Source organism: Cuculus canorus, chromosome 1, assembly GCF_017976375.1.
Source record: "Cuculus canorus isolate bCucCan1 chromosome 1, bCucCan1.pri, whole genome shotgun sequence".
Lineage (NCBI taxonomy): Eukaryota > Metazoa > Chordata > Aves > Cuculiformes > Cuculidae > Cuculus > Cuculus canorus.
Window position 1 is genome coordinate 83,474,833 of NC_071401.1, and position 27,536 is coordinate 83,502,368.

The following is a 27,536-nucleotide window of genomic DNA, read 5'->3' on the forward strand; positions in this document are numbered from 1 at the left end:
CTACTTAGCATGGCTTACGCCATGACTTCTATTTATTTTAGGGGCATTGTTTAGGAACTAGGTTTACGTATAGGCTCGTTGCTGTCTTGTGTTGACAAAACAAAGATACATTTACCCACGTGCATTTATGTCCTCTTAAGTAAGCCTTGCAGTCTTCTTAGATGCAGAGTCAGGCAGAGTTTCTTGATGTGTCTGGGATTCGTATCGGTCTTAAGTGTGGGTTTTAACAGTTTTCAGATAATTCAATCTATGGGTTGCGTCATTGGTTGCGTTATCAGTTTCTCCAGTGTTGAGAGAAGCTATCAAGAGTCTCTTTGATGAGAAGAGCACAATTCTGATTTCCATTAATTTTGCCCATGTCTTTGTTACAGTTTTAGGCTGTATCAGCATAGACAAAAACAATTCCAATTTTTACATGGGCTCCTTAATGTAGATTTTTAAAATTCCCAACAAATGGATGCAGTGAAGCTTTGTATTGCAAAAGAAGGTTTTGTGCTTAGAAAGACAATTCAGTAGTTAACTGAGATCCTGCTATTTTTTCGAGGCAAAAAATCTTGAAGAGTATCTAACAAAAGTTTTAAAACACTCTTCCTCATCTGCCAAGAAAGCTTCAGAATTACAGGAGATGGTTTCATTTTGTCAGCCTTGATTAGATGACATGCCTCTTCAAGGCGGTCATTTTTATAACCTGCAATTGAAGTGATTTTAAAACATTTTCCAGCTATTAGAAGTTATTTTGTTCATTAGGTCAGGACTTCCCAACCTCAAATTCTATAAGGACAATCATGATAGGATGGATGGAAAGAGACTTTCAGTAACTGAAGAGTACCTGTATCTTTTGTGAGTCACTTATAAAATGACAGTAATATCTTGTACATCCTGAAGTTTATATTGAATTCATTGGAGAAAAAATAAAGGAATTTGTGACTGGTTATTTGTCATCAGATGCATTTGTCATAAATGTCCCTAAAGCACATCATAGCAAAGGAGGAAAAAACAGACAGAGATTTCATAGAACCGTTAAGGTTGGAAAAGACAACTAAGGTCTTCAAGTCCAATCATCAGCCCAACACCATCATGCCTGAATGAAATCATGCCCTGAAGCGGCACATCTACACATTTTCAGTGGAACATTATAGCTCCCAAACACCTGGCTTCACTTTTGACATCAGCAGTCAAACTTAATTGTATTCAGGTGCTTTCTCAACTAAAAATGGACTTTCCATTCCATTTCAATGTCATTTGCAGGAAATTATAAGTATTACCAAGAGTTGAAAAGTAATTGAGATTGAACGAGAACCATCTTCACAGGGAGAACAGGGTTGTGAGAGATTCATTCAAGCCCCACCTACAGACATGGTAAATCTCATGTTGCATGGTAAATCTCATGGCATATACAGCTCTGAGGCGACAGTTGAAGAGCTGTAGATTTACATCCTTTGAGAGGGGAGTCTGAGACCGTTTTCCCTTCATTTGCAAAAATGTAAAAGAAAAAGAACTTTAAAAAATGTACACAGCATTCTGTGCTTATGTATAAAAAATATTAAGTGGTTTCCTTCAACAGAGTGTTTGTGGGGTTTTTTGTTCCCTTGTGAGATCAGTGAACTTGCCTGAAATCAGCCTAGAGCACAGTCTCAGGCTGCTCAATTTGCCCAAAAGTGAGCGCCTGGGAAAAGCCCTGGAGAACTGACCCCGAGCATGTGTCCCGTAAGGAGTGCAAAGGGCTGAAGGCCCGACTCCATCAAAGTCACTGACTTTACTAGAGCTAAGATTTCCTCCCAGATCTGTGCAATCAGTTAGCTAGGGTTTCTTAATCTGATTCCTCTTTCTTGCTTGTAGTAAATTCAAACCTTCTGCCCTCCACCGCTTAAAACATGCTTTGTTATGTAAAATAAATCATGGCATGTCCTGAGTTGGAAGGGACGCACAAGAATTACCGAGTCCAGCTCCTGTCCCCGGACAGGACAACCCCAACATTCACACCGTGTGTCTGAGGGCATTGTTCGAGTGCTTTGTCAGGCTTGGCACCTCGACTCTTCCCCTGGGGAGCTGTTCCAGTGCTCCACCATCCTCTGAGTGAAGAACATATTCCTACTGTCCAACCTAAACCTCCCCTGGCATATCTTCCTACCATTGCCTCAGGTCCTACCATTGGTCACCAGAGGGGAGAGATCAGCACCTGCTCCTTCTCCTCCCCTTGTGAGGAAGCTGTAGACTGTGATGAGTTCTCCCTTCAGTCTCCTCCAGGCTGAAAAGGCTTCAGCCACTCCTTATATGACTTCCCCTCTAGACCCTTCACCAACTTTGTGGCCCTCATTTCTTTTGCCAGTCTCGCACAAACTGTGAAACCCTTCTCAAAGCCGAACCTCAGGCTGAAGCCAATCATGCATACGTTTCATGGGCTGGCAGAGTCAAATCAATTGATCGAACCTAAACGCTAGCCCAATGTGTGCTGCTGCCACAGAGTGGAAACGGGCTGTGCTGAGAAGATGCTGGGGGGCATCCTGCCGCGTGCGGGCAAGATCCTGCTCCGTCTTGTTTAGCATGATTCTCCCTCCTGCCCACCTGAAGAGACTTGGGCTCCTGCTCCTGCCCCTATTCTGGGCCCTGCCCTTCCTGCTGCCCCTACAACCCCTTCCCCTGCTCCTCCTCCTGCTCTTACTGCCTCTGCTGCTGCTCCTCCTGCCCCTGCTACTACCCCTACTCCTGATGCACCTACCTGCCCCCGCCCCTGCCCCTCCTGCTGCTCCTGCTCCTCCTACCCCTATTCCTGCCCCGTCCCTCCTTCTGCCTCTGATCCTCCTCCTGCTTCTGATCCTCGTGCTCCTGCTGACCCTCCTCCTCCTCCTCTTCCTCCCGCCCTGCCCCTGCTCCTACCCCTCCTGCCCCTGCCCGTCCTGCTGCCCCTACACTCTCTGCCCTTGCCCGTCCCGTCCTGCCCTGTTCCTCCCGCTGTTCCTCCTCCTCCTTCCCCCCTCCGCTGCCTCTACCCCGCCCCTGCCCCTGCCCCTGCCCCTGCCCCTGCTCCCGCCCTCCTCCTCCTCCCCCTATTCCTACTCCTGCCCCTGCCTATGCTAGTCCTGCTCCCTCACGGCCACGCCTCCCTCGCGGTCACGCCCCCGGACACGCCCCTCCCTCACGGCCCCGCCTCTCCCTCCTCCGCGCCTGCGCCTGCGCGCGCACCGCCCATTGGGCGCCGGCGGGCGGGAGACAGCAGGGAGGCGAAGCTCACTTACGCCCTCCCCTCCGTTTCCCTCCCTGCGCGTGCGGGCGCGCTCCCTGCGTCCGTGGGGCGGGGCGGCTCCCTTCCCTCCGTCTATCCGTCCGTCCGTGCCGCCGGGCGCGCGCTGCCCTGTGCTGAGCCGGGGCGGCGCCGCCGCGAGCGCCGCGGGGCCGGGAGCAGCAGCAGCAGCACCAGCGAAGGGGGGGTCCGGTAGCCGCGCCATGCGGCTGTGCGGGGTGCTGCTGAAGAGCCCCGTCCCCAAACAGATCGAGTTCTACTCCCGCTTCTCCCCCTCGCCCCTCTCCATCAAGCAGTTCCTCGACTTCGGTGAGCGCCGGGTAGGGCGGGGGGGGGGGGGGGGGTGGGTGTCACGGCGGCTCCTCCCGCCGCGCTGCGGGGCCCGGGGACGGCGGAGGCCGCGGATCCCTGCCAGGCGTCGGCGCGGCCCGGGCAGCCTGCCCTGTGTACTGCGGAGACTGGAGCAGGCCGTGGGGATGGGCAGGGGCTGGAGCATCTCTCGTACGGGGACAGGCTCAGAGAGTTGGGCTTGTTCAGCCTGGAGAAGAGAAGGCTCTGAGGGACCTTATAGCGACCTTCCAGCACCTGAAGGGGCAACAGGAAAGCTGAGGAGGGACTAAAGGCTTTTAGTGATAGGACAAGGGCAGTGGGTATAAATTGGAGAGGGGCAGATTTAGACTAGGCAGAAGGAGGAACTTCTTCACCATGAGGCACTGGAACAGATTCCCCAGAGAAGCTGTGGATGCCCCATCCGTGGAGGTGTTCAAGGCCAGGTTGGATGGGGCCTTGGGCAGCCTGGTCTGGTGGGAGGTGTCCCTGCCCATGGCAGGGGGGTTGGAACTGGATCATTTTTTTAAGGTCCCTTCCAACCCAAACCATTCTATGATTCTGTGAAAAGGGTCAAAATAAGGGGTTTTAACCTGAAATTTTGTGAGCTTAGCAACTGGTAAATGGAGTTGGTTGCTCATCATGAGCGTGGAATTTTTCTTCTGCCATGCAGAGATTGGCTTCATTGAACCTAAGGGCAATGGGAATAAATGGGTGTAAACTGGAGAGAGGCAGATTTAGGGTAGATATAGGGAAGAATTTCTTCACCTTGAGGATAGTAAGGTGCTGACACAGGTTGCCCAGGGAAGCTGTGGCTGCCCCATCCCTGGAGGTGTTCAAGGCCATGTTGGATGGGGCCTTGGGCAGCCTGATCTAGTGGCAAGGTGTCCCTGCCCATGGCAGAGGGGTTGGAACTAAGTGATCTTTAAGGTCCCTTCCAACCCAAACTGTTCCATGATTCTAACCTCAAGCATGAACTTAGAATCATGGAGTAACAGAATGTCCTGAGTTGGAAAGGACTCACAAGAATCGTAGAGTCCGACTCCTGTCTCCTGCATAGGACAACACAGACATTCACACCGTGTGTCTGAGGGCATCATCCAGCTGCATCTTGAATACTGTCAGGCTTGGTGCCATGACTGTTCCCCTGGAGATCCTGTTCCACTGCTCCACCACCCTCTGGGTGAAGAACCTTTTCCTAGTGTCCAAGCTAACAGTTCCCTGACACATCTTCCTGCCATTGCCTCTGAGCTTTTGTTCTCTCATTGCCAGAGAGAACAGATGAGCACCTGCTGCTCCTCCTCCCCACATGAGGAAGCAGTAAACTGTGATGAGACCTCCCCTTTGTCTCCTCTTCTCCAGACTGAATAGACCAAGTAACTTTAGCCACTCCTCGTACAGTTTCACCTCTAAACCCTTCACCGACTTTGTGGCCCTTTATGGTACTTGTGCAGGAGACCTATTCATGGCAAATTCATGTGCTTTAAGAAGCGTTGCTGATGAATAAACAGTATTTTTCTTTTTAGAAGCACTGGGCCAAAACCCTGGAATGACTTGTGTTGCTCTTAGATAAGTGACATTTTGATCTAGATAACAGTTAACTTCTCGTGTATGTACAGGAGGCTAATTGGGTCCTGCACTCTGCCACTAAAGTTGTTTAGATTTTATTGTCCTGTGAATGTTGCAGGTAAATGCAAAGGCTGTGTGTAACACTGTGAAGCTTAATAGAGCATTCCTTCATTCTAGTACTACACTAAAAGTACAAGAAGACGAAAATGAGCTGGTGGTGCTAAGTGATTAAAAGGGGAAACAATTGTATATTTATGGAAATGGTACTAGTGAATGAATTCTGCAAGTAAAAAGAGCCAGTGCTGGGCTTGCTACCACCTCCCAGAGAGACGGTTTTCTGATGTTGTGAAAAAACAACATCCCACATTGTTCTGTGTTGCATTAAAAGGAGAAGCTTGCTAGGATCCACGCTTTCCTCCTTTGGTCTGGGATCATGGGAGTTCATTCTTGCTTCCCCACTCCTTCCTTTGCTGTTGCATGTGCCCTGCTCTGGCACTTGGGCTTCTTATGCCATGTCTTTCTGTACTGATGAGAGCAGTGGGCTAAAACTTAGAATTAAGTTCAGCCTTGACAGTAAACAATTAATTTCACCATTATCTATTTGAAAGTTTGGTTTGTAAATTGTTGCTGGGGAAGCATTAATATTTGTGAAGCTTTTCAGCTGTGACTAGGGAAGTGTAAAGGTTTCAGTCTTTGCTTTAATGACTTGAGTGTCCTGGCAAAACTTTGGTTTTTTTGCAATGATTTCTAGTGTTCTGCATTGTCCCTAGATTACTGTTTGCTTTTTGGACACCTCCTGTATGGCAGTGTTTTAGTAATGCTATTTTTTAAACGTTGTAATATTTGTAGTACTTTACAGTCTGAAAAGTGCCTCATGATGCTCCGGGAAGTAGTCTTGTGTTATGATTTTGAGTGTGGTTTATGTTAGTGGAAATGAACAGAGTAAGAACAGTATGTTACAGCCTGGCCAGCTCTGTGCTTTGGCTGTGCTCCAGTCTGTTGTCACTGGATGTCTATGGAATCTTGTGTGCACGTAGGTTATATATATATGTGTAGTCATATCAGAAGGCTGAAAGAAAACTGTATAGTCTTTAACATGTAAAACATCTAAAGGAAAATATGGCTATGGTTTAGGCATCTAAGATCACTAGGAGTTTCTAAGATTAGTAGACTTACATCGCATCAGCCTTGCTAAAACTATCAGCTTGATCTTAATAAGCCTCCTGGGCCACTTAACACTTCCACTTACTTTCTCTTTAGTGCCTGTGTTTACTTGGGAAATGTCAAGTATGAAGATTATGGTGGTTTAATCAAATAGATTAAAAACAATGCATTTACTCGTGTGATCCCAGGTATCGATGGGTTTGGGTAATTTCAGGTTCTTTTGGAGACTTCAGAGGTCTAGAGGAGAAGTTGGCAACAAAACCTAAGATGTTGATGCAAGAATTCTACCACTCAAGGCGTGGAAGACCTGCACAATATGCACTGTATTAGGGAGCTACATTACTTATACCGGAATTACCCCAAAAAAGAGTTTTGGTAGCACAGGACACAGGTATTCGAGAGAGGAAATATGCCAAGCATAAGGAACATAATGCTAAAGGTACAGATTAGATGTGTTTACCTAGTCTGAATATTTGATGTGAAGAAGACAGTACTTTGTAGTCAGCTTGTAGAGGATACTTGATGTCTCACTTCAAAAGAAATGGTGTTTTTGTTGAGCCATGTAAATGTAGCGCTTGTCTTAAAAAAAATGACTGAATTTTCAAGAAATGTTAAAGAATAAGACCAAAGAAAATGTGTGAATAATCCTCTTGTGGCAGCCTGTGATTTTGTTATCTGCTGTATATATATTGCTTATATTAAAAAAAAAAAAAAAAAGAATTTTCACTTAAGGTAATTCAGATTTATTTGGAGAAGCATTGTTTTACTTCATTTCTGACAATGAAGCTACAATATGGCCTTTGTCTTCTTTTTTGTATCGGTTATGTTGGTTTAGACTAAACTGGCTTTTTTTCTCTTTGCAAAATCCTGGTGAGCAGGTGGAGAGAAACTTTATACCTGAGTTGAAGAGTCTCTTCAAACACAGTTAGTTTTAATGTATATTGACATACAGATTACACTTTTTTAGTTACTGAATAACAGTGCAGGTTGAATGGATACAGTTGTGTACCTAGTGGGTCTCTCCTTTCCAATAATAGAAATTAATGATGGCTATTGCAAAACTTTCTCAGGTAGCTTAATTCAGTTAACTAAACTACTATAAAATGTGGTTTAAGCTAACTCACTGGTACTAAAAGTCCGTGAAACAAAACATAAAGCAGTACTTAAAGCAGCGATTCTCAGTTGGCTTTTACAGCTCAGTCCCATTTGTGTCTACATACCATATTTTGCCATACGTGATTTACTTTCTGTCAAGCTTGCAGCTATCTTTGTAGCTGCCGCAACTGTGTGAAAGGTTACTGTGTCATGGGCTTGGGATTTCAGTGTTAGAAAGTATGAATGCTCAGGTTATCTGTACTGCTTTTGTTTTTTTTTTTTTATTTTTATGTGTTTATATCCTGTTGGCACACTTTTCTTGAATGCTATTAATTCAGTTTCTTTCTTACAAAATGTGTTCCCGAGACTCTTGTGCAATCTCATTTCTTTGCAAAAGAGTGACCTTCTGTAAGTGTGTTTTAGTATAAACAAGTTTTGACCTTGTCTAATGCTAGCAAGTCATTCTGGGTGTATCCAGGCCTTCGTAATTATTGTGGTCTGGGAAAAAAAACAAAACCAAAACTCAACCCACAGGATTCAGCTCTGGTAGTTATTTTGGTAGACTTCCAAGTGCAGGCATTCCTAAATGCCTCAGTCTTCTGTGATTACTAAAATATATTTTCCAAAATAAACTTGGAAGTAGAGATGTAGTTTAACATTGAGGTACGTGAATCTTTGTACACTTTTTGGGGCTAGGCTGTGGTGGGGGAAAAAAAAATGCCCATACTGGAGATCCATGTTTTGTGTCAGCCTTGATACAGCTTCTCAATTTAGATTTGCTTCAGCTGTGTAAAGTGGCCCTTGGAGGGTGATGAGTTAATCTAGAATACCCAATAATCCTCAACAGCAGCTATGTACATGGGTAACTAATCAGTCAGATATGCCTAGGGAAAGTAAGTAACCCATTAGATAGGTCTGCTTGAGAAAAGTAGAGTTTCTATGGCTAGGAATGTCCTAGCATTAAAAAACCTGAACAAAACAAACCCCAAAAGACTTGAGCTCATTCTGCCTGCACTGGAACCTGGCTTGATAGGTGTGAGCCAAACCTCTTACAGCTCTACTATCACTGAACCCTGCCCCAGCTGGCAGGCTCTGTGCTTGTTGTGCTGGAAAGGTTACAAGTAAAATAATAAAGCACAAATAAAGATGCAGGTGACAAATTGTGTAATCCTTTGAATATGCATGGAAGAGTACTTTGAAGTTGTGCTAGTGCTACTATTGTGAATGTTTGCCTGTGTACCGTACTCATGTAGTACTCTAATTGCTACTCTCAGCTTATGAAGTGCCTGAGACTTTTGTCTGAGGCTTAGTTCCTCAAACGCATGTACAGTGTGCTTTTGGAGCTTGTTTACTGCTAAATCTATCTTAGCCAATTGTACTCTATACATATATTATGTACTTTCTCTAGATATTATATTCCAGCCTTTCTGAGTCTCAAACCAGATGTTTGGGATGAATTTTGGACCTATGAGGTTAAACTTTGCTTTTCATTAGCTCTTTGTACGTATAGAAAAAACTTTAAAGAAGGGCACTTATCCCCCACTTGCAACATGTTGGTGTTTGTGTACCACGTAGTTAATAATGAGGTTGGCCAAAAAGTCATGTATATTCTTAAGACAGAAGATATTGAATCATAATGAAATCTTGTTGTGGAATGTGGTTTAGCAGATCCTGAATTTGTAGGTCATAAAGAAAATATCTGTGGCAACTGCTACAGCTACTGGCATTGAAAAATATGGTAAAGGTTGTAATTTGGAGATCTTACTGCACTATGAACAGCCACGCATACAGCAGATAATCACAGCGAGTACGTGCAGTTTGGGGACTGTTGTGTACTGGGGCATATCTGGAGGAAAAGATGAGCAATGGGTCCTCCCTGCTTTTAAATATAACTTTTGGGATTAAATTGTTAGGGATGAAATTAAGTTTAATTGGTACTACATAAACTAACTTGGCGTGAAGAAATTTGGAGGCCTCTTATGAAACTAGTATTAAGATTAAACCTAATATTGGTATTGCTGCTGTTTGCTGTCAGTTGTATGTGTGATATTGGATCGGGTTTCTGTAAGGGTGTTCACAGTGTGTGTCGTGTTGTAGGCAGGAGGCAGATATAAGTATTGGAACTGAAAACATGCCATGGAAGAGGTAGCAGGTACAATTTGAACAAGATGTGGGGGTAGGAAAGCAGAGATTGAAAGCAGCCTATCTCTCCAAACATAATTATTAATCTTCTGACGGAAGATGTCTATTGGAAGATTTTTTTTTTTTACACAAAAAGAGATTAGAAGTTTCATGTGGTTTTTTTTAGGGCATTAGTGGAGAGACTGTGCAGCTAAGAAAGTTACAGGGCTGTAAGATACTGTTAAGTAATTGTGGCATTTATTGCATGCAGCTGTGTTTTTTCTACTGCTGTCTGTGCATTGACCTTAAAACCTTACACTTGATTTAAACACATCTTCGAAAAAAAAAATCTCTTGACACGACTGTTAAGCATTGGCATGCTAACCACTGAATTGGATCAGAAAGATGAATGCTAGTCAGACATAACTGTCTGTTTTCATCTGACTGGCTCCAGCTTCCAACCAGCAATTTTGTTACAGCTTTCACTGGTAGGACAGGATCTTTTGTTTGGATTTTTTTCATTATGAGGTATTTGTACCTGGAAAGGAATATTTTATCTTGACTTGTAAAGTTAAGTACATTCTTTGAATTAGTTATTTCATGCCTCCTGAAAATACCATGGAATTAACTTTTTTGGATACTCAAGGTTTTCAATGTTACTCTTTTAAAATGTGTCTGTTGTAGCTTTAAGTAGAATCCTGATAGGAATTTTGCCTAACATTGGAATAGAATCATTCTTCTACTCTTCTGTTTTTACCTTGAAAGACTATCCTTCTGTCACAATGAAAGCTGGATTATCTGTCTGCTTTTGTTCTTGAATTATATTGGGTTTATTGCTCCTCTGTATTCAGTCTTCCTTTCTCTAGATCCGAGGATGGGTAAAGTTTGCATTTCATAATGTAAGAACGGGTTTTCTTTGAATGGGCTGTAGCACAGCAATTAGCTGGAGGCCTTTGTATGATGCAACTGTTACTTTTTATAACCTGTTACTGTTGACTACTCTGTCAGATTCTGTCAGGCAGTGTTATATATAGTACTGGAATATTGAAGTGTTTTATAAGGCCTAATATTGATTGTTGCAAAGGTCTGGGAGAGTCATTGTGGTTAGGTAACTTTGTTCAGCAGTCACTATTGAACTGTGACATGGTAGAGATATTTCTGTGTGTATGTGGGAGTGCTCTGTAGTATTAGATCATGGTGCATTTAATTTGTGGGATTATCTGTATTAGTCACTTTTGGAGACTGTTTGGCGGATATTTGCTTAATAGTTGCCTTTTTTTCACGCACCCCCAGAAAACCTTTTTTTCATATTTTGTGCTGCTGATTAAATCTTCATTAGTGCAGTTCTGCAGAGTTCTCAAGAAATATTTTAGCTTTGTTTTAAATTTTTAACTATTTTGATAATGCAAGAAAGGAACACTTCGTTTCTGTAAGTCATTGAGACTTCATATACTGCGAATTTTGTATTGCAATATAGTTATAGCATGAATTCCTTAAATCACTGTGGATTATGGGACTGGATCACCAGGGTGGCCATTTTTTTTTTTTTTTTTTTGGGTGGTATGTGGAGGGGGTGTCTGTTTTTATTATAAAGACGAAGCACAGGAAATTGTCTTATTAGGTGATTTGACTGGCTGCTTCTTGCATGTGAGAATAGGCTAGTAGTCTGCAAGTGAGCATCATCCCACCGATGGTATTTATTTCCCTTTCATTTATTTTCTTGATCTCTGTCCTGTTTGTCTTTGGACCGACCAAAGGTGCTGCTATGGTCCTCTGCCTTCAAGTTCTCAAAGAGGGAGGTGATGTTGAGCTGCACATATACACGTGTGTAGTCATACATTGTTTTGCTGAAGCTGATGTAGCATTGAAGCAGACAGTGAAATGTCTTTTGGTTAAAGAAAAAAGACAAGAATGGCTAATACGCAAGAAGTGGTAAACAGTGTTTTGGCTTTTTGGTTTTTTGTGTTTCATTGTTTTTAATTTTTTTTTAGTAAGTAACAGAAGTGGTAGAGAATAGTTTTGGACTAATAAGGAGGTGCTTGAAAATCTAAAGCATTAAGTTTTGATGAACGTGAGAATGAATTGATAGCATTTCTTCCCCTCAGGAATGGAAGAAATATCAGCTAGCCATTTCAAAGTAGCATAAGCAAGTATAAAGCATGGCCAGCTGGTGGAGAGAGGTGATTCTGCCCTTCTACTCTGCTCTTGTGAGACCCCACCTGAAGTGCTGCATCCAGTTCTGGAATCCCCAACATGGAACTATGAGTCCAGAGGAGGTCCACAAAGATGATCAGAGGGCTGGAGCACCTCTTGTAAGAGGACAGGCTGAGAGAGTTGGGCTTGTTCAGCCTAGAGAAGGCTCTGGGGAGACCCTGTAGCAGCCTTCCAGTACTTGAAAGGGGCTACAGGCAAGTTGAGAAAGGGCTCTTTATCAGGGAATGCAATAATAGGATGAGGGGACACAGTTTTAAGCTGAAAAAGGGGGTATATGTATTAGATACTAGGAAGAAGTCTTCTCCTGTGAGGCATGGGAATGGGGTGCCCAGAGAAGATGCCCCATCCATACAGGTGTTCAGATCCAAGTTGGATCAGGCCTTGAGCAGCCTGGTCTGATGGGAGGTGTCTCTGCTCATGGCAGAGGGGTTGGAACTGGATGATCTTTAAGATCCCTTCCAACACTATGGTAACTTTTACAAGCTGAAGAAATAAGTAGATAGGGTCTCTCCTAAGACGTGAGGACTATAAGATGATCAATCAGTTTCTGAAAGAGAAATTCTGATGCAGGCAGAAGGTAAGAGAATAGTGCAGCAGTGATAGGAATTCCAGAAATACTATTAATTGAAAAAAAAGCTATGTGTAAACTGGAAACAAGGACATATATCTTGGATTGTAGTACAAATAACAGCTAAGGTAAAAAGTCAGGGGATAGAAAAGCAAAGATGATGCTGAGATAATTTATAGCAATTGGGAAGAATGCTGAAGTATAGCATTTACTTGATTCACGTAAGTATTGATACATAATAATAAAGACTACTGAATTAATCTTTGCTTTGAAAGATGAATTGGATCCAGAAACTTAAAGGCAATCACAACTCGCACCTGTCCCTGGTGCAAATTTTGGGTGAGCTGAAGCGTGTTTACATCCTCTTGGCTTAGCGGATACCAGTAGAAATAAGGCAGTACTGTGTTTTGTGAGTACCTGACCACTTGTGCAAATGGGAATACCTGGTGCAGCACAGGTTGCTTACAAGCTTCAGGGAAGTAACTAGTGTTGATGGCCCCAGGGTTGTGGAGCTGGGAAAATGCACCACTTGTCCTCCTTTTCCTTTTCTATTACAGTAAGACAGGTTGACTGAAGTAGCTGAAAAAAATGGTAGAGCTAATCATGAAGTAATACATAGATAAGCACTGGGAGATAATAAGGTGGTGAAGAGACAATAAATTGTGTTGAGGCAGTCTGATTTCCAGATTAATTTGATGTTTTCTAGGGCAGTAGCAGTAGATGCTGTACGTGTCTTTCTATGAAGCTCTGGCAGAGCCTCGTGTGAAATTCTTAATTAAAAGAAACACAAAAACCGATGGAATAATGTTAAGGTGAGATTGCCATATAGTAGATGTGCAGCACTCTATTGAGTTGACTCCATCCATTACCTGAGCACCCATGCAGGTGCTTGCTCCCTTCCTCCCACCCCGCAGTGGCACAGGGGAGAGAAAGTGAAGAGCAAAAGTGAGAAAACTTTTGTGGGTCAAGATAAAGGCAGTTTATTAAGGAAGGAAAGAGGAAGAAAAACAACTGATGCAAAGGCAGTCACTCACCACCTCCCACAGGCAGGCTGATGCCCAGCTGGTCTGGCTGTAGTGGCTGTCTTAGGGAGCCATCTACGCTTTTATCGTCATGTATTATGGAATGTCCCTTTGGCCAGCTTAGGTTAGCCGTCCCAGCTCTGTCCCCTTCCAGCCTCTTACCCACCCCCAAACCTACTTACTGAGTTCGGGGCTGACTGCTGGGAAAAGAGAGAAAGCCTTCATGCTGTGCAAGTGCTGTTCAGTGAAAGACAAAACACAGCTATGTCATCAACACTTGTAGTCACTAATACAGGACCTTATGGACTGCTGTGAGGAAAGCTGACTCCATCCCAGCCAGACTCGGAAGATATGATTATGAAGAACACTTCATATATACTCTGTTTCACTAGCTGTCATTGACCTTCACAGTGTTTTCTGTGGAAACTAGTATTTTTCCTGTTTCCTGTGGCCCCCAAAATATGATCCATAGTAGAATTATGGAATACTCATAGATTTAGGAATTACTTTATCTATTTCCATAGATACTATATTAAAGCAGCTTTTCTTGATGCCAGTTATCCTTAATATATTAATTGTTTTTAAAAGCCACCTTTCCCCCAAAATCACTGAAGTATTTTACCGGCTGGTACTTATTCATTTAAAAGTATGTTTATGATTTTGTATGTGTTTCTGGAGTCAATTAAGTGTAATGTTTGGTTGGGTTTTTTTTGAATAGTAGGTTGGAACAGTGGATTAGAACACTGAACTGTGACTCTGAAATACATAATTTGTCTCCTTTGCCTGATACATTGTGTATTAAGAGACTGTTATATTGACTTTTTTTCCTCTGCACCTTTGTATGTAAATATGGTGTTCTCTTACATGTTTCTTTGCCCTGTTTAAATAATTTTCTTTGCCTGGGAAGAGGCTACTCTTAACACTGTGTGTGTGTGTGTGTACGCACACACACAAGTGAAAACTGGCACATTAGTTCATAACCAATGTAAAAGTATTACAAAAATTTGCACAGAATTAATTCCTTGAGATAGTACACTTGTGTAAATTTTAGTTGGTCTTTTTCAGAATTAGGTTTGAGACTGTGTAAAGAGAGAAAGAGGCAAAGTTACAGTCAATAAATGATTTTTTGCCAAAAAGATGATTTACATTTTAACTGCTACTTCTTTGGTATTAGTCCTTGTTTATGCTTTTCTTAAAGATTTTGTAGACTGAATAAATAATATTTGAACCCTGGTAACTAGCAGCAGTACAGGGGAATCCTCTAGTCTTCTTTTTTGCAATGTGGTTTGATAATCATCAAAAGCATTTTGTAACAAGATGTTTAACAGTCTAATGCATTTCACCTCGCTGAGACTGAACTGGACCATGTGGTATTGGCAGTATTTTTATGTAATTGGTGTTAACTGTGTGAGTCTTTGCTCATGAACATTATTTATGCTGGAGATTTGGAATAACTTTCCCTTTGGCATCCTGACAGGGACTAAAGGATAAGGCAGAGATTTATAGATTTCTGGAACGGTGGCAATTACGGAAGTTTTCCATAAAGATTAAGGAGGAAGTTGTCAAAGCTGTGAGAGCTTAGGGAGAGCGTTAACAATTTGGAATATCATAACCTTCAATGTAAAATAGATCTTCACTTCTTATGGGAGGAAAAGGTGATTATAAGTTCAAAGGAGCAAAAAATCTTTTCTGGTCAGTTTATTGTAACAGAATCTGATCGGAGAGCCACAAACAGGGAATAGTTTTTTTGGCTTTGTGTTTTAAGCCTCGCGTACATTTTTTTAAAAAAGTTTTAAATTTGTTTCAAAAATTTGAGTCTCACCAGAGGAAAACACTGAATTTGGTTTTTTTCCCAGATCGCCTATTTGAAAACAGCAGAGCCCCCCTTGCAGTGCAGGCCAGGGTGAATGTGCTGCACAGTGTGTGCATTCCATTCCTGCTCTGGGACTGTTCCCTGCCTAGGTCTCAAGAGTGTTAGTGGGAAAGGGTCTCATATAGTGTGAAGGGCCACTTGTTTTTAGAGGCTCCTTGCACTTGGTTAGGGAGGAGGTCTTTGGGTTGTACGGATAGCTCTAGGATCAGGAACCTGATGTAGGCCACAGTTTCTCCAAAAAGCAGTTGGCTCTTTGCCTGTTGTACTATGGAGAGTGCCAGTGATATGGGCAAGACAAAGCTTAGCTGCTAAACGGATTCATCTGACTGCCAACCTAGTCCCAGAATGTCCTAAGGAAAGACAACCTGGGGCTTTTGTGAATTGGTCTAAAAAGTAATACAGCCTATGGGTAATTACTTAAGCACATCTGCATTAAACTTTATAGATCCTTTTGATTACTGTGCTTTCTTTTGGCAAATGCTTTAAAATACTTAAGAATTTGTTCCGTTGGAACTGAGTGGTAAGCAGATAAATGTCAGATTTAGATCAGAAAAGCTTATTTTAAAAATTCAGGCTTTTATTTTAATTTGGGTTGGTTTATATAACATGTGGTACTAGTTTACAGCTTTTAGAAGTAGTTATCTGATAAACCATTCTTCTTGAGAGACAGATGTCTTCCCTTGAGTGAACATCCTTTCAGTGAATAGAAGACTGTGGCTTTAGGAGTTACAATTAATGATTGCAGTTTGACTAAGACTGATAGACCTACAGGGTATCGTGCATCTGCTAATTCCTTCTGTTTATCTGTTCCAGTTCAGTAGTAAGTTAAGCTGCTTTCCATCACCATCAGTTTCATTTGGAGGACCATTCACTTGAAGCAGACTTACTGGAGTTCACAAGCTACATATCACTGTTATTACTAGGTTATTTATTATTACATAAGTGTATAGCTAATGTAATAATAAATGTAATGGTTTTGTCCATGTTCAGCTGCCCAGCTGTTCTAATGACAGTTGTCTGACATTTTGTCCTTAACCTGCGTTTACATGAAAATGTGAATTGACTTTCTCTTGGCAGTGGCATTCATCTGTATGGCTTTAGTAATTAATGCACATATGACATAAACAAGCTGACTCTTTCAGAGATTTTGGAAATAAGTGGAGATAAATATATTTTTTTTTCTGTGTACGAATTGAAGAGTGGCTATATTTGGTTAATTTTGAACTTCCTAAGTTGAAGTCTAGACTTCTGGTTTGTCAATGGGATTTGATCTGGTCATTGAGACAACAGAACACAGGCTAATGCATTCTTATTAGTGTATTAGTATCCTGAAATTTTACTTTAGAATAGAAAGCAAGTGCTGCGATAGTTGACCTGGCAGTCAGAGTGCTTGAACCTGTTGTTGGTTGAATTGTGTAGATCAGAAGTGGTGTATTAAGCTCAACCATTTCTGTACTTCAGCTATGGTAATTTATCCATTTCCTGTGTCACGTGACTGTTGGAAAGTGTAACTGGAAAGCTGACTAGCACGTGAGCTTCTTAGCTTGGAATGCAGTTAGAAATGAAATGGCATAGAGGGGAAATCAGTGGTCATGCAGTGTTGACAACTAAATTCTTATCTGAGAACATAAAAAATTTAGATTGAGAAGACTTGAGCACTTCTGTCGGCTTTCCCTTGGACTGCAAAGGTGCACTTAGTGGTGAGAATGAGACTGAAAAGCAGAAACAAGTTTAAGTGGGAAAGCATTAGTTGTTTAAGAAAACTTAATTGTTCAGACTCCATAAAAATCATAAATGTTTTATAGTTCAGCAAGATCTAAAAATATTTTCCTGTCCTTAAATCTTCAGGTCTCTCTCTCTTTTTTTTTGGAAAGCTCATTTTCTCCATTTCCCTTACTGGCATAGACTGAGTTGCTTAATATCTTGATCATATGTGCCGAGTGAAAAGCATGTCCTCAGAACAGGGAATTTTAATGAAAATGTTGTAGGTGTTGGTGTAAGTAGCCTTAGAGAGCAGTGATGGAACTTTGGCTGAAGCTTAGGTCTGAGATGTCTAAAAACAGGCTGAATACCTATGGTCATTGTGGGCTGGATCTTTACATTAGACCATCTGCTGGCTACCTGTGTTGGAACAGCTGTACAGGCTGTTTGCTATCCTGCAACACAATGTAGTAGGTCAGAAAAAGGGAATCCAATTTGAACATAGAACTTTTAGAGGCAACCTGTGGTAGAGAAAGAAAGTCGGTAAGAGCCAGCATCTTCATGTTATGTGCGTGTTCTTTTTGCCTTTGGGTCCTCATCTTCATTGGGCTTTGTAAAGCCTTGTCTTCTACTAAACAAACAAATCCTGTATGCTTTTTGTGGGATGAATGTTCTTAGTGGTTGGTGAGATAAATAGCTAGAGAATATGCTGAAAAATTCTTTATTTCTGTTAGGAAATTGGAATGCTTTTGGAGTTGGTTTGCTTTAGTTTTGGTTTGGTTTTTTGTAGCCACAGTCATCTGGGACTTTGCAAGCATAGTTTGTCTTTACTATATAGACCATGCTCCTGAAACAGTGTGTAATCAGTGGAATTCATCATTCGTTCCTTAATTCTCTTTTCCTAGCTTCAGAAGCAAGTTATTAGTTTTAGCCGTTGCTCAGTCTGCTCTGATACCTTGATGCAAACTCATTTAAAGATTTCTCCACCCGTCTGCTTCAGTTTCTTGTTTGGTTTGTTTGCCTATACAGGAGCTAAACAGTATCCTGGAAGCTTAAGGGAAGAGAGTAGATACGGTGAATCACTTCTGCTTCATGGCTCTCTTCCTTTATTTTGCCTTAGATAAAAGCTGTAATGGTAAGTTTCACCGGGATAAGAGGGGAAGTCTTTCTCATCTTGATTTTATGGATTATGAATGGAGTTCTCCTCTGAGGCACAGAATGGGCTGGACTATGCTGCTTTTGAGTCTTGAAGTAGTGTGGTGTCTAATGTCTCAGCTACTAGAGCGAACTAGACCTCTGGGTGCTGTTAGAAGACTTAAAAAGAGAACTTAGTTTCTTCTTTTTCTGTCTCTCTGACAGGTAAGTGTTAATACTTGGAAACTACTGATGCTTTTATGATGTGACTCTGGTGGTCCAGTGCCTGCTAGGGATGTGGTTTTCGAAGCTGGTGACTTTGATCATCGTCTGTGAAAGACTATGACACCAGTCTGTTTTCAAATGGGTATTTAATGAATGTGGGAATCTGGCAGCTGAACTGAGAGTGTTTGATAATGTTCTGGAGGAACCAGAGTTCATGGTCTCATGCTGAGTTTCTGTCCTGCTCTGCATCAGGTTCGAGGTTTGTGTACAGCCTTCTGTGTGGAACTAATCCTTTTGTAATCTGAGTCTTGGACAGCACAGTATTGCTCTGGCAATTTGTTGAATTTGCTAGGACTGAATCAGGGTCCTCCTGAATGTGTGTGAATAGCATCTACATTGTTTGTGCCTCTTGTTGCAGGACCCAGAACAAAAATTTTCTCTAGATCCAGCTTTGCAACAGTTGTCTAGTTCCATCACTGCGATGGAAGGAACTGAAAAGACAGTGGTTCAGAGGGAGGACTGTGATGAATGTTCACTCTTTCCAATTGAAAAATACTTCTGTTTTTTCCCCCCCTACGCATTAGAGGTTTGTGACCTCTAAAGCATGAGTGTTTGTTTTGCATTTCTTAGTGCTATGATTGAAAGATGAAAAATGAGGAAGAGATGAGAAAATGTTCAGAGAAGACTTGAATCCCAGAGAGGGGGAGATAGATTAGTAGAGAAAACTGTCTAGAAGTAGAGCTGTGCTTCCTGAATTTCCTTCGGATTGAAAGTCCACCAGTGATGATGATTTATAACTCAAAAACATTCCACTTATAATCTTTTCCCATCTGATAGTATTGCATTTAGAAGACCTAAGGTGTTCAAGCCTGCTTTTGTGACCTGTGTCACCTCAAAGCTTCTGAAACCTATTTTATGGATGTATTTTTATGTCCTTTTTTGTTCCCTCTGATACCCGCCTAATTGAATAAATGGCATGATTTATTTTTGGTGGAAATGTCTAACACTTTCACATCTAACGAAGTTGATTTTAATATTAAGTGCCAACTTCTGGGTGAACTGCTTAGTAAGACACTAAGATTTCATGTATTCTTTAAATAAGTTTACATATACTCTCAATTTAAACTTGAGTGAAGACAGTCAAATGAGTCTTCAACTGTGTCATGCTTCATTGCACGAGCAAATCAAAAGTGACTTCAAATCCCCTTGAGCCGGAACTGGTGGATTTAAACTGGCTTTAGCCTACAGTGCTTTGGACAAAAAGCCTGATTCTGGCAATGTGTATGGACCCAGCTGGAGTGATAACAAACTCAAAGAATGCTGTGTATTTTGAAAAAAGATGTAACAAATAAAGCAAAAATAAAGCCAACCTATGTGAAAAAAAGATGTCTGACCATAGGATAAACCTGCAAAAGTGGCATTGCATCTTACCAGAACACTGTTTCTGGAAAGATCTTTAGAGTTTAGACTTAACTTGTGTGTGACAGATTATAGTAAGACAATACCTAACTTAGATTTTATTTTTACTGCTTAGTAGGATGTCCCTTATTTTGATTAATGTGGTTGTACAGGTGGTGCTGTGCAGAGCAGCAGCCAGGGAGCAACTGGTAGGATGCATTATGTTTTTTGCTTCAAAAGCTGAAGGATATCTAATTATCGCTGATTCTTGCGAACAGTAATTTTTTCTTCCCATGCACATGCTGTTTGGCAAGCAGATAACTGACCTTATGCTAGAAGGCAAAGCAACTCTATGGGGGCTGTTGGATAAAATGCATACAGCTAAGCAGCTGATATTCTGATTATTGCATGCCCCAAACCAAAAAGTTGTACTGAAGTTACCATGAAGCAAGCATCAAGTTAGGCAGGCTTGAAACTGAACTTCCTTTCCTTTTCCTGCATTGAGCATGCAGAGGGACCCGAAAGGGCTCTGTACCTAAAACATAGCTGTACATTAGAGCAAGGCGGCTCCTTAAAAAGAGACAATTTAGAACTGCTGGTGTGAGACAGATTGAACAGAGATGTTCCCTTGCTCATGGGAGGAGAGGAAGTGGGTCTCTTCCACCAGTCCTGCTTTTCAGTTCAACAGCTTTTGTTGTCTGCCTTGCACAAATCCAGGACTGTGTCCGTGAAGAGCCCCCATGCCTTTTCAAACTCCTGTGGGCTCTGGGCTCTTGTTCACCCTTTCCTTGTTCTCTGTCTGGGCTGTCTTTCATTCCTTTTCCTTTTTATTGCCTAGAAAATAACTAAACTTGCTCTTAGTCACTCTTTGGAAGAAAGAGTCGTTGTCTTTGTTCCTGAGGGTTTTACCAGCCCAGAAGTTGTAGGGTGAGTTAGTCAGAGAGTCTTTCCTGCTGTCCAGCCACAGGTTTTCTGAAAGACCTACTTTATACAATGACTTGTGAACAAACCAGTGGCTCTGTCCTCTGTTTTAAGTGAATTGGTATCTAACTTAATTCGGACAGAACTATGAAATCATTACTGTGCTTCACAGAAAGTGACAATGTAATGTCTTGTTTCCTCTGTCTTAATTTTGAAAGGATGTGTGTATTTGTAATTTAAGATGTGAAAATGCAGTAATTAAAATAAGTGGAAATGTTTGCTGGAGGAACAATAATAGAATTGCTGACAGTAAAGATCCACTGATTGATGATACCTAAATGAGGAAGAAAAAAGGGAAACCCTAATCCTTCCTGCGTATTCTCTCAAGCTTGTGTAGGGTTTGGGAGCTAATCCATCGATGCATGTTAGCTGTGTAAAGAAGGTGAAAACGCTGCTGTTCAGCTGATTATAATGGGACTGTCTTAAATAAATGTATCACCTTGATTGTGCTGGTTGCATTGTACTTAAGTCTTTCAAATTGCAAATCTCAGTGATTATGTGCCTAGTAGCGCTTTTAACACTTTCTGGTTTGCCTGAACATAACTTATAGCTCTTGTGTCATGCCTTCACTCACAAATTTTGCAGGCGGTTGTACTGGTTATCACAGAAGACTTTCACTGTCTTTGCGGATGAAAATAGAACACTGATTGTTCATTGCAAGTAAAACATGGATTTTTTTTTTTTTTTTTTCCTCCTCCTTGTAATTTACCCGGACTCTTTAGAAACTAGTTCCCCAACTTGTGAAACACTGCAAAATAGGGAAAGTATGTCAACCCAGGTCTGATTTTCCATCTAAACTATTTGGGCAAGAGCCTTAACATGTCATTCTTTCAGATATTTATAGTTAAAGTTTTATAGGTATCTCCAGTAACTGGTTTAGCTTAAGGCTGCTATTAGTCATGTCAGTCTTCTGGTTCATGTGGGGTGTCTCTGGAGTATTATCACTGTTCCAACTAGGTCTGCAGCAAGTTATTGTTATTTTGCTGGATCCCTTTTATTTGCTTTCTGAGTGAGTGAGGATTTTTTGTTTTATTTTCAAAATACTGTGCTGGATAAAAAAACTGTTTTAACTGTGAGGTTCAAGATAATCTCAGCTGCAGCTTTCCCAAATTGGAATGTGGTGACAAGTCTTGCACATTCCTTCCAGGTGGCTAGTGAGCATCTTGTGGTCTAGTCCGAGAAGGGGTGATGACCTTTCCTGGTCCTTCAGGTGCTGCTGAAATGTTTAGGTACTTAGTAGGTTTGAAGAGCTTGTGACATGAAACATCAGGCATCTGTTGCCATTATGGTTTGTCTCTTTGTTTTCACTCCTTACCTTCCATTATGTTGTGGCACACATTTTCTAAAAGCTCGCTTTAGTAGAAAAGTCATACTGGTAAAAGCTAGGTTTTGGAGCCTTATTTCCAGCTAATATCAAGTCTTTGGTATCTGTTGGTTTTTATTTATAGGATTTATAGGAAAGAGGATAAGATGGTGTGAAGTGGGGAAGAATGGCAGATAAAAGGGGTTAAGCTCTAGTGAGATAATATGCGTCTTGAGAGTGAGAGGGAACTGAAGGTGGGAACTGAAAGACATAATTTTTAAATGGTTTTCATTTCACAAGTGTCTTTTTTAATATTCTAGCACTGGGAAGTCTAAAATTTTATCTGCTGCAATGGTCGTCTGTTTTTTTGCTTTCCTTTTAACAGGTCGTGACAATGCATGTGAGAAGACTTCATACATGTTTCTGCGGAAAGAACTTCCTGTGCGACTAGCTAACACCATGAGAGAAGTCAATCTGTTGCCTGATAACTTACTTAACAGGCCTTCAGTTGGGCTAGTACAGAGCTGGTGAGTTTAAAAAGTGGATTGAAAAATTAGTGTGAAACTAACTATATGCATTGCTTTACTTACAGCTCCTCTTGAGTTGTCTTGAACTGAAATCTGTTTTCTCCCTTGAATTGTTTTTAATATATGTTTCTTGTCAAATGAAGTTTCAGTTTCTTGTAATGTCAAATGAATAGTCAAATGTGGATCTTGGAGATAATTTCTAGATTGGACTTCTAAGTTAGTATAAGCATATTGTTGTGTCTCGCACATTTTCCACAGTAATTTTTAGGTTACTTTCATGCTCAGTGAGGTTTGGAGACTACTGCCTTGTATGTATGAAGCTCTAAAAACTTGTTGTTCATGTGGTAATTGTTTCTGTACCTCTGAGTGCTTGATCCAAAGAACTTATGTGAAAATATCCTTGCAGTATACAACAAACTTCCCCTTGTGAGTAACAGCTTACCTATTAGGTTGTGAGTTGCAGCTTCTGTTAATTTCAGTCATAGCCTGGGAGCCAAGAAATTCCGCATTCCCTGTGCATTGACTGCTGGATTTGGTTTCATGTTTGTCCTGCTTCAGACTTAGAAAATATAAATTAGGGTATGTGGTATTGTGTACTTTGATTTAAACATATCTGTTTACGAAAGGTAACACTAGCTGTTTTGATGACCACTTCAAGCATAGTCATTAAGTGCTTCAATAAATGTAAATGCTGTGAAGCCTGCACTATAGCAATCACTTTGTGGTGAAGTGGCAGCTTGCTAGGGTTGAAGGCTTTTATCATCTGTCTGGTGTTACCAGAAGCTGTTATACAGAATGGGAAAGAATAGATAATATAGAGGCCCTTTAGGCTTTTCTCATCTGGATGACTTGTGAAGCTGTCTTTAGTGAAATGCAGACAGATGGGTGAATGAAGAAAAGGAAATAGTTTATCTGTAGTGACTCTACAGCATAATTCTTCTAGTCCTGTTCTGTGACATTGGCTTTTGCTCTGCTAATACAGAATCAAGCAACATTTGGATCATTTCAGGCAAAGAAATCAAATGAGTGTTTAGAGTGAATGCACCCTTCAGAATTTTTGCTTAGAGGTTTGAGGACTCATGGGATGCCTGATGTCTACAACAGATACTACTGATTTGGGGGAGGGGTGTGTGGAGGGAAATCTGGAGCATATTAGAATAGGTAATGACTGTAAGACACTTGTTCAAATCATATATTTTATATGATAATGTGATTTACACTCACAGCCGTCAACTGGTAGTTTTCTGTTAAATGGACCAAATTATCAAACTTTTGCGTGATGAAGTAGTTCAATTGGATGTCCAACCCCAAGATGGAAGTTTGAAATCAAAACAGGTGATTTTGATTCTTAGTTAAGTAACAATTTCTGTGGAAAGGAACATCTTTGCTGAGATTATGTAGTAGTATTTTTGTGATCTTATGTCAGAAGTAACAAAAGTAAATGTAACTTGTTTTCCTGATTATAGATAATGTGAGACTTTAAAGTGCTTAGTGCTTATTTTTGTATTTAGAGATTTTTAATTGTTTTTTAAACATTTACCTGTAGATTATAGGTCCTAGTGATGTACTGGTGAGGAGTCATGGGCAAAATTTACTGTATCAGTTAGCTTTTAAAAAGACCAAAACAAAACAATTTTATTAACTTTGATGTGAATGACCTTGAGTATTATGTAGCTATGCTGATAGCAGGTCTTGAAACACATAAATAATTTTTTAGCCTAAAGTTTAGACATATCTAGAGAGAGATTTCTGAATTTTATGCAGTAGAATAAGTAAACACAAATTTAATTTTTTGACTGTTTTGTGACCTTGTAAAATGAAGAAATCTCTTTTTGACACACTTGTTTGATGCTTCAAGAAAGAATTTTTTTCAGGTTCTTGATTTTTTTTTTTATTATACTATTGCTTTATGAAATTTAACAATTTATCAATAAGCACACAAAATCTGATGTGCATTTGCCACAAGTGAGTACAGACATAGAGTGCATTATTCACCTTAGTCTGTTCGTCTGCTAATTTTCAGTGATTTATGTAGTGACCAGCATATTTATTATTTATTTACACTGCTATGTTGCACTGGAAACTTAGATTTTTATGTGCTTCTGGTGAGACTCCAAATTAGCCAGATCTTTAGAATGTGAGTTCCCAATCTATTCCTTACAGGCCAAGATATAGAAAAAAACTCCTAATCCATAAAGTAGGTTTTATTTAACTTCTAATTTAGAGTAAGGTAGCTCTGTAAATAGATGTAGTTTAGGTTTGGTGGAGTAAGGAAATATATTTAACCCTGCCTACTGTACAGCATGGATCTTTTCCCATCAATCCTCTGTCCAGCCAGGCAGTGACATTCTGGATTACATTCTTTTCCTAGTCCTTGATAGCTCCCTTGGGAAGGAAACTCGTCTTGTCACGTTGGAGAATATGCATCCTGCTGCAGGCAAGCTCTGTTCTCTAGGTTCTCTAATCCATCTTCATGGCCATGCTTCCTGTACCAATGCTTGTTGGCTCTGCTGTGCTGCCTAACAGGTTTTTTGCAACCGATTGCTTGATTGTTCTCAGGAGAGGTGCATGTTCTCTTCCTTCTTTCTGAGTTCCTTAGCCTGATGAGAGAGGTAGTGAGGACCTTTCTTTGTGCTACTCAGCTACGCTTTTCTGAATAAAGCTGGCATTACCCACAGAGTGAACTACGAACAACAACAAAAAAATACTTTTGCATTTCAGTCTGTACAAAACATTACCTCTGTCTCAGTTTGAGTTTGTAAATTAGTTTATGTGTATGTTTTGCATAGAGTAGCAAGGGGAGGAATAAAGTGAATCAAAATAATAGCACGGTTAATATGTTCTGGCTGTGAGCTGTGGGGATTCCAAATAGCAGACAGAACAACTACTAGCGCGGAAGGGATTGGCAGATTATTTTCAGTATTTCAAAGTTAATGGTCAGCTTCATAGTTCCAAAGAAGTGTGCCTTTTGTAGGCCAGCTTTCGGAGCACTCCGTAGCTGAAGTGCGCTGCAGGTGATATTGAATATGTGGCAGAATTGCATAATAAAGGATATCACTAATGTGATGTGATAAGTGAGAATAGTTACAATAAAATCTTATAATGGATAACGTCAAGCCTTCTGAAATATCTAAAGTGAATGCAAGCATTGCACAATATGCTACTTGGTCATGTCTAAAATTCACATTTTAATTAACCTTGACCAAGTTTCTCCACTGTTCCCTGAAAAAGGCTATAAATTTCCATTTATCACCTTTGAAAGACCCATTAGAGAAATCATTACAGTTTGGGGGTTAATAATTGTTTTGCTTCTCTTTTTTTACATTCAGACTATGCTAACAAGATTGTGTTACCATGGAGATGTTTTATCTTTTCAGTGCTTTGGTGTTAGAGAGGTTCTAAAGGAAAGTCTTAGTGAAATGCACATAGGGGAAAAAGCAAATTATCCTATAAGTTTAAAAAAAAAAAGAAAAGAAAATCTGGAGTTGACATTATGGGCATTTACGGTGATTGCATGTATGAAGTCTGCTTTCGAACAGACTAAAAAGAATTCAATGTAACTGGCAGTAATTAAAACGAACAAGGCTAAAGGCTGCTTGAAACCAAGGAGCTTGTCCAACGGATTGTAGTGCATTGCAAAAAAAAAAAAATAATTAAACATGAGAAAGGCAACAGATTTGAAGATCATAGGCTTTGATTTCTGCTTTTGATGACTCCCTGAAGTTAGCAAAATATAACTGACATTTTCTTTTTTTTGGCATGTGCTGAGTTTTGTTGAATTTTTTTGGTAGATTTGTGTCTTGTGTAGCTGTATTCATTTACTAATAATATAGCAAGTCATCCATTATTCTGATACTTTTATCCTTTTTGCTAGCTGGCTGGTCATTGTGTGTGAAGTGTGTTTAAAACATCCCAAGGTCTTGCTTTTCAGTGTTTAATAAATCCTGTAGTTAATGCCTTCGTTTGTCCATATCTGCACCTATAGTTCAAATCAAAAGAAAATTCAAGGTAATAGATAATTGTGTGAGAGAGGAAGGACCCTTTTTTTTTACACACACTAGCCATTACGGGAATGAATTGCATTGCTGAACACTCACTATTAGGTAGATTGTAGCATTGATGTTAAGTCAGTGTGTTAAAGTATTTATTACATCTAACTAGAGTTATAAATTTCCTTGTAAACAAGATTTTACTTAATTTCTTTAATTTTGAGCTGTTCGGGGTGAGAGGAGGGAGTGGATTTTGCTTAAAAAATGAAAATTATGATTGGATAAAAGAAAAAGCATTTGCAGGTCTGAGATTCTGTTTAGAGACTTGGGATAATATACAGGGTATTGCAGCATCCCAGGTTGCGTGACATTTAGTGGTAGGCATTGGATAGTGGGTTAAATTTATTTGATGTAAAGTTGCTTTTTTCTAGCTTCATGTAGTCAAAGTATTGGAAGAAGTAGTAGAAGTGTTGGAAGAAATTTGAGTAACTTAGATTTGAAATTAATGACCTTTTCTCTGAGCTGGGCCCTCTAACTTTCTGGATACAGTGCTTTCGCTAATGAACTTCACTTTTAAGAAATATCAATGTACTATAGAATTATAAAGAGACATCTAAGTATTGTTGATAACTAAAGGAAAAGCACTGTTCTTTTCCATAGTTTCTCCTTCACCACAGGAATTACTTTAGCACACAAATTTTCTTAGAGCATTTAGTTTGTATAATTTTCCTTTGTTTCAGAATCTCAGTTCCTTTCGGTGCTGTGTTGAGCCTCCGGCATAGTGACCTCAGAAGCTGTTTGGCCTGCTGGTTGCGCTGGAGGCTTGTGACCATGTTTGGCAGCCTTTTTCTGGTTGAGACCTGCTTTAGTCTTTCTCTGACTGATACAGTTTTCTGCACAATTACTTCCTGTGTTAGACAAGAGAATCGCTTTGCTTGCCCCTGCCTCATACTCTAGTAAAAATGCTGATCCTTCGACACAAGAATAGTGGTATTTGATTATTCCAGGGGCCACAATCTAGGACCAGTGTCCCAATAAGCTAAAGGAGTATAACTCTCAACACAGCATACCAGTAATGGTAGGC

At 40.6% G+C, this 27,536-nt stretch overlaps 1 protein-coding gene across 1 annotated transcript in view; it reads left to right on the forward strand.

Moving 5' to 3' along the window:
* Positions 1-3,201: 3,201 nt before the first annotated feature.
* Positions 3,202-27,536, forward strand: part of PDK3 (pyruvate dehydrogenase kinase 3) — a 55,130-nt gene continuing 30,795 nt past the window's right edge. Inside the window, exons 1-2 of the mRNA XM_054081012.1 lie at positions 3,202-3,550; positions 22,322-22,463. Coding sequence (XP_053936987.1) covers positions 3,445-3,550; positions 22,322-22,463 — 248 coding nt within the window. The 5' untranslated portion in view covers positions 3,202-3,444. The remainder of the gene's footprint in view (positions 3,551-22,321; positions 22,464-27,536) is intronic.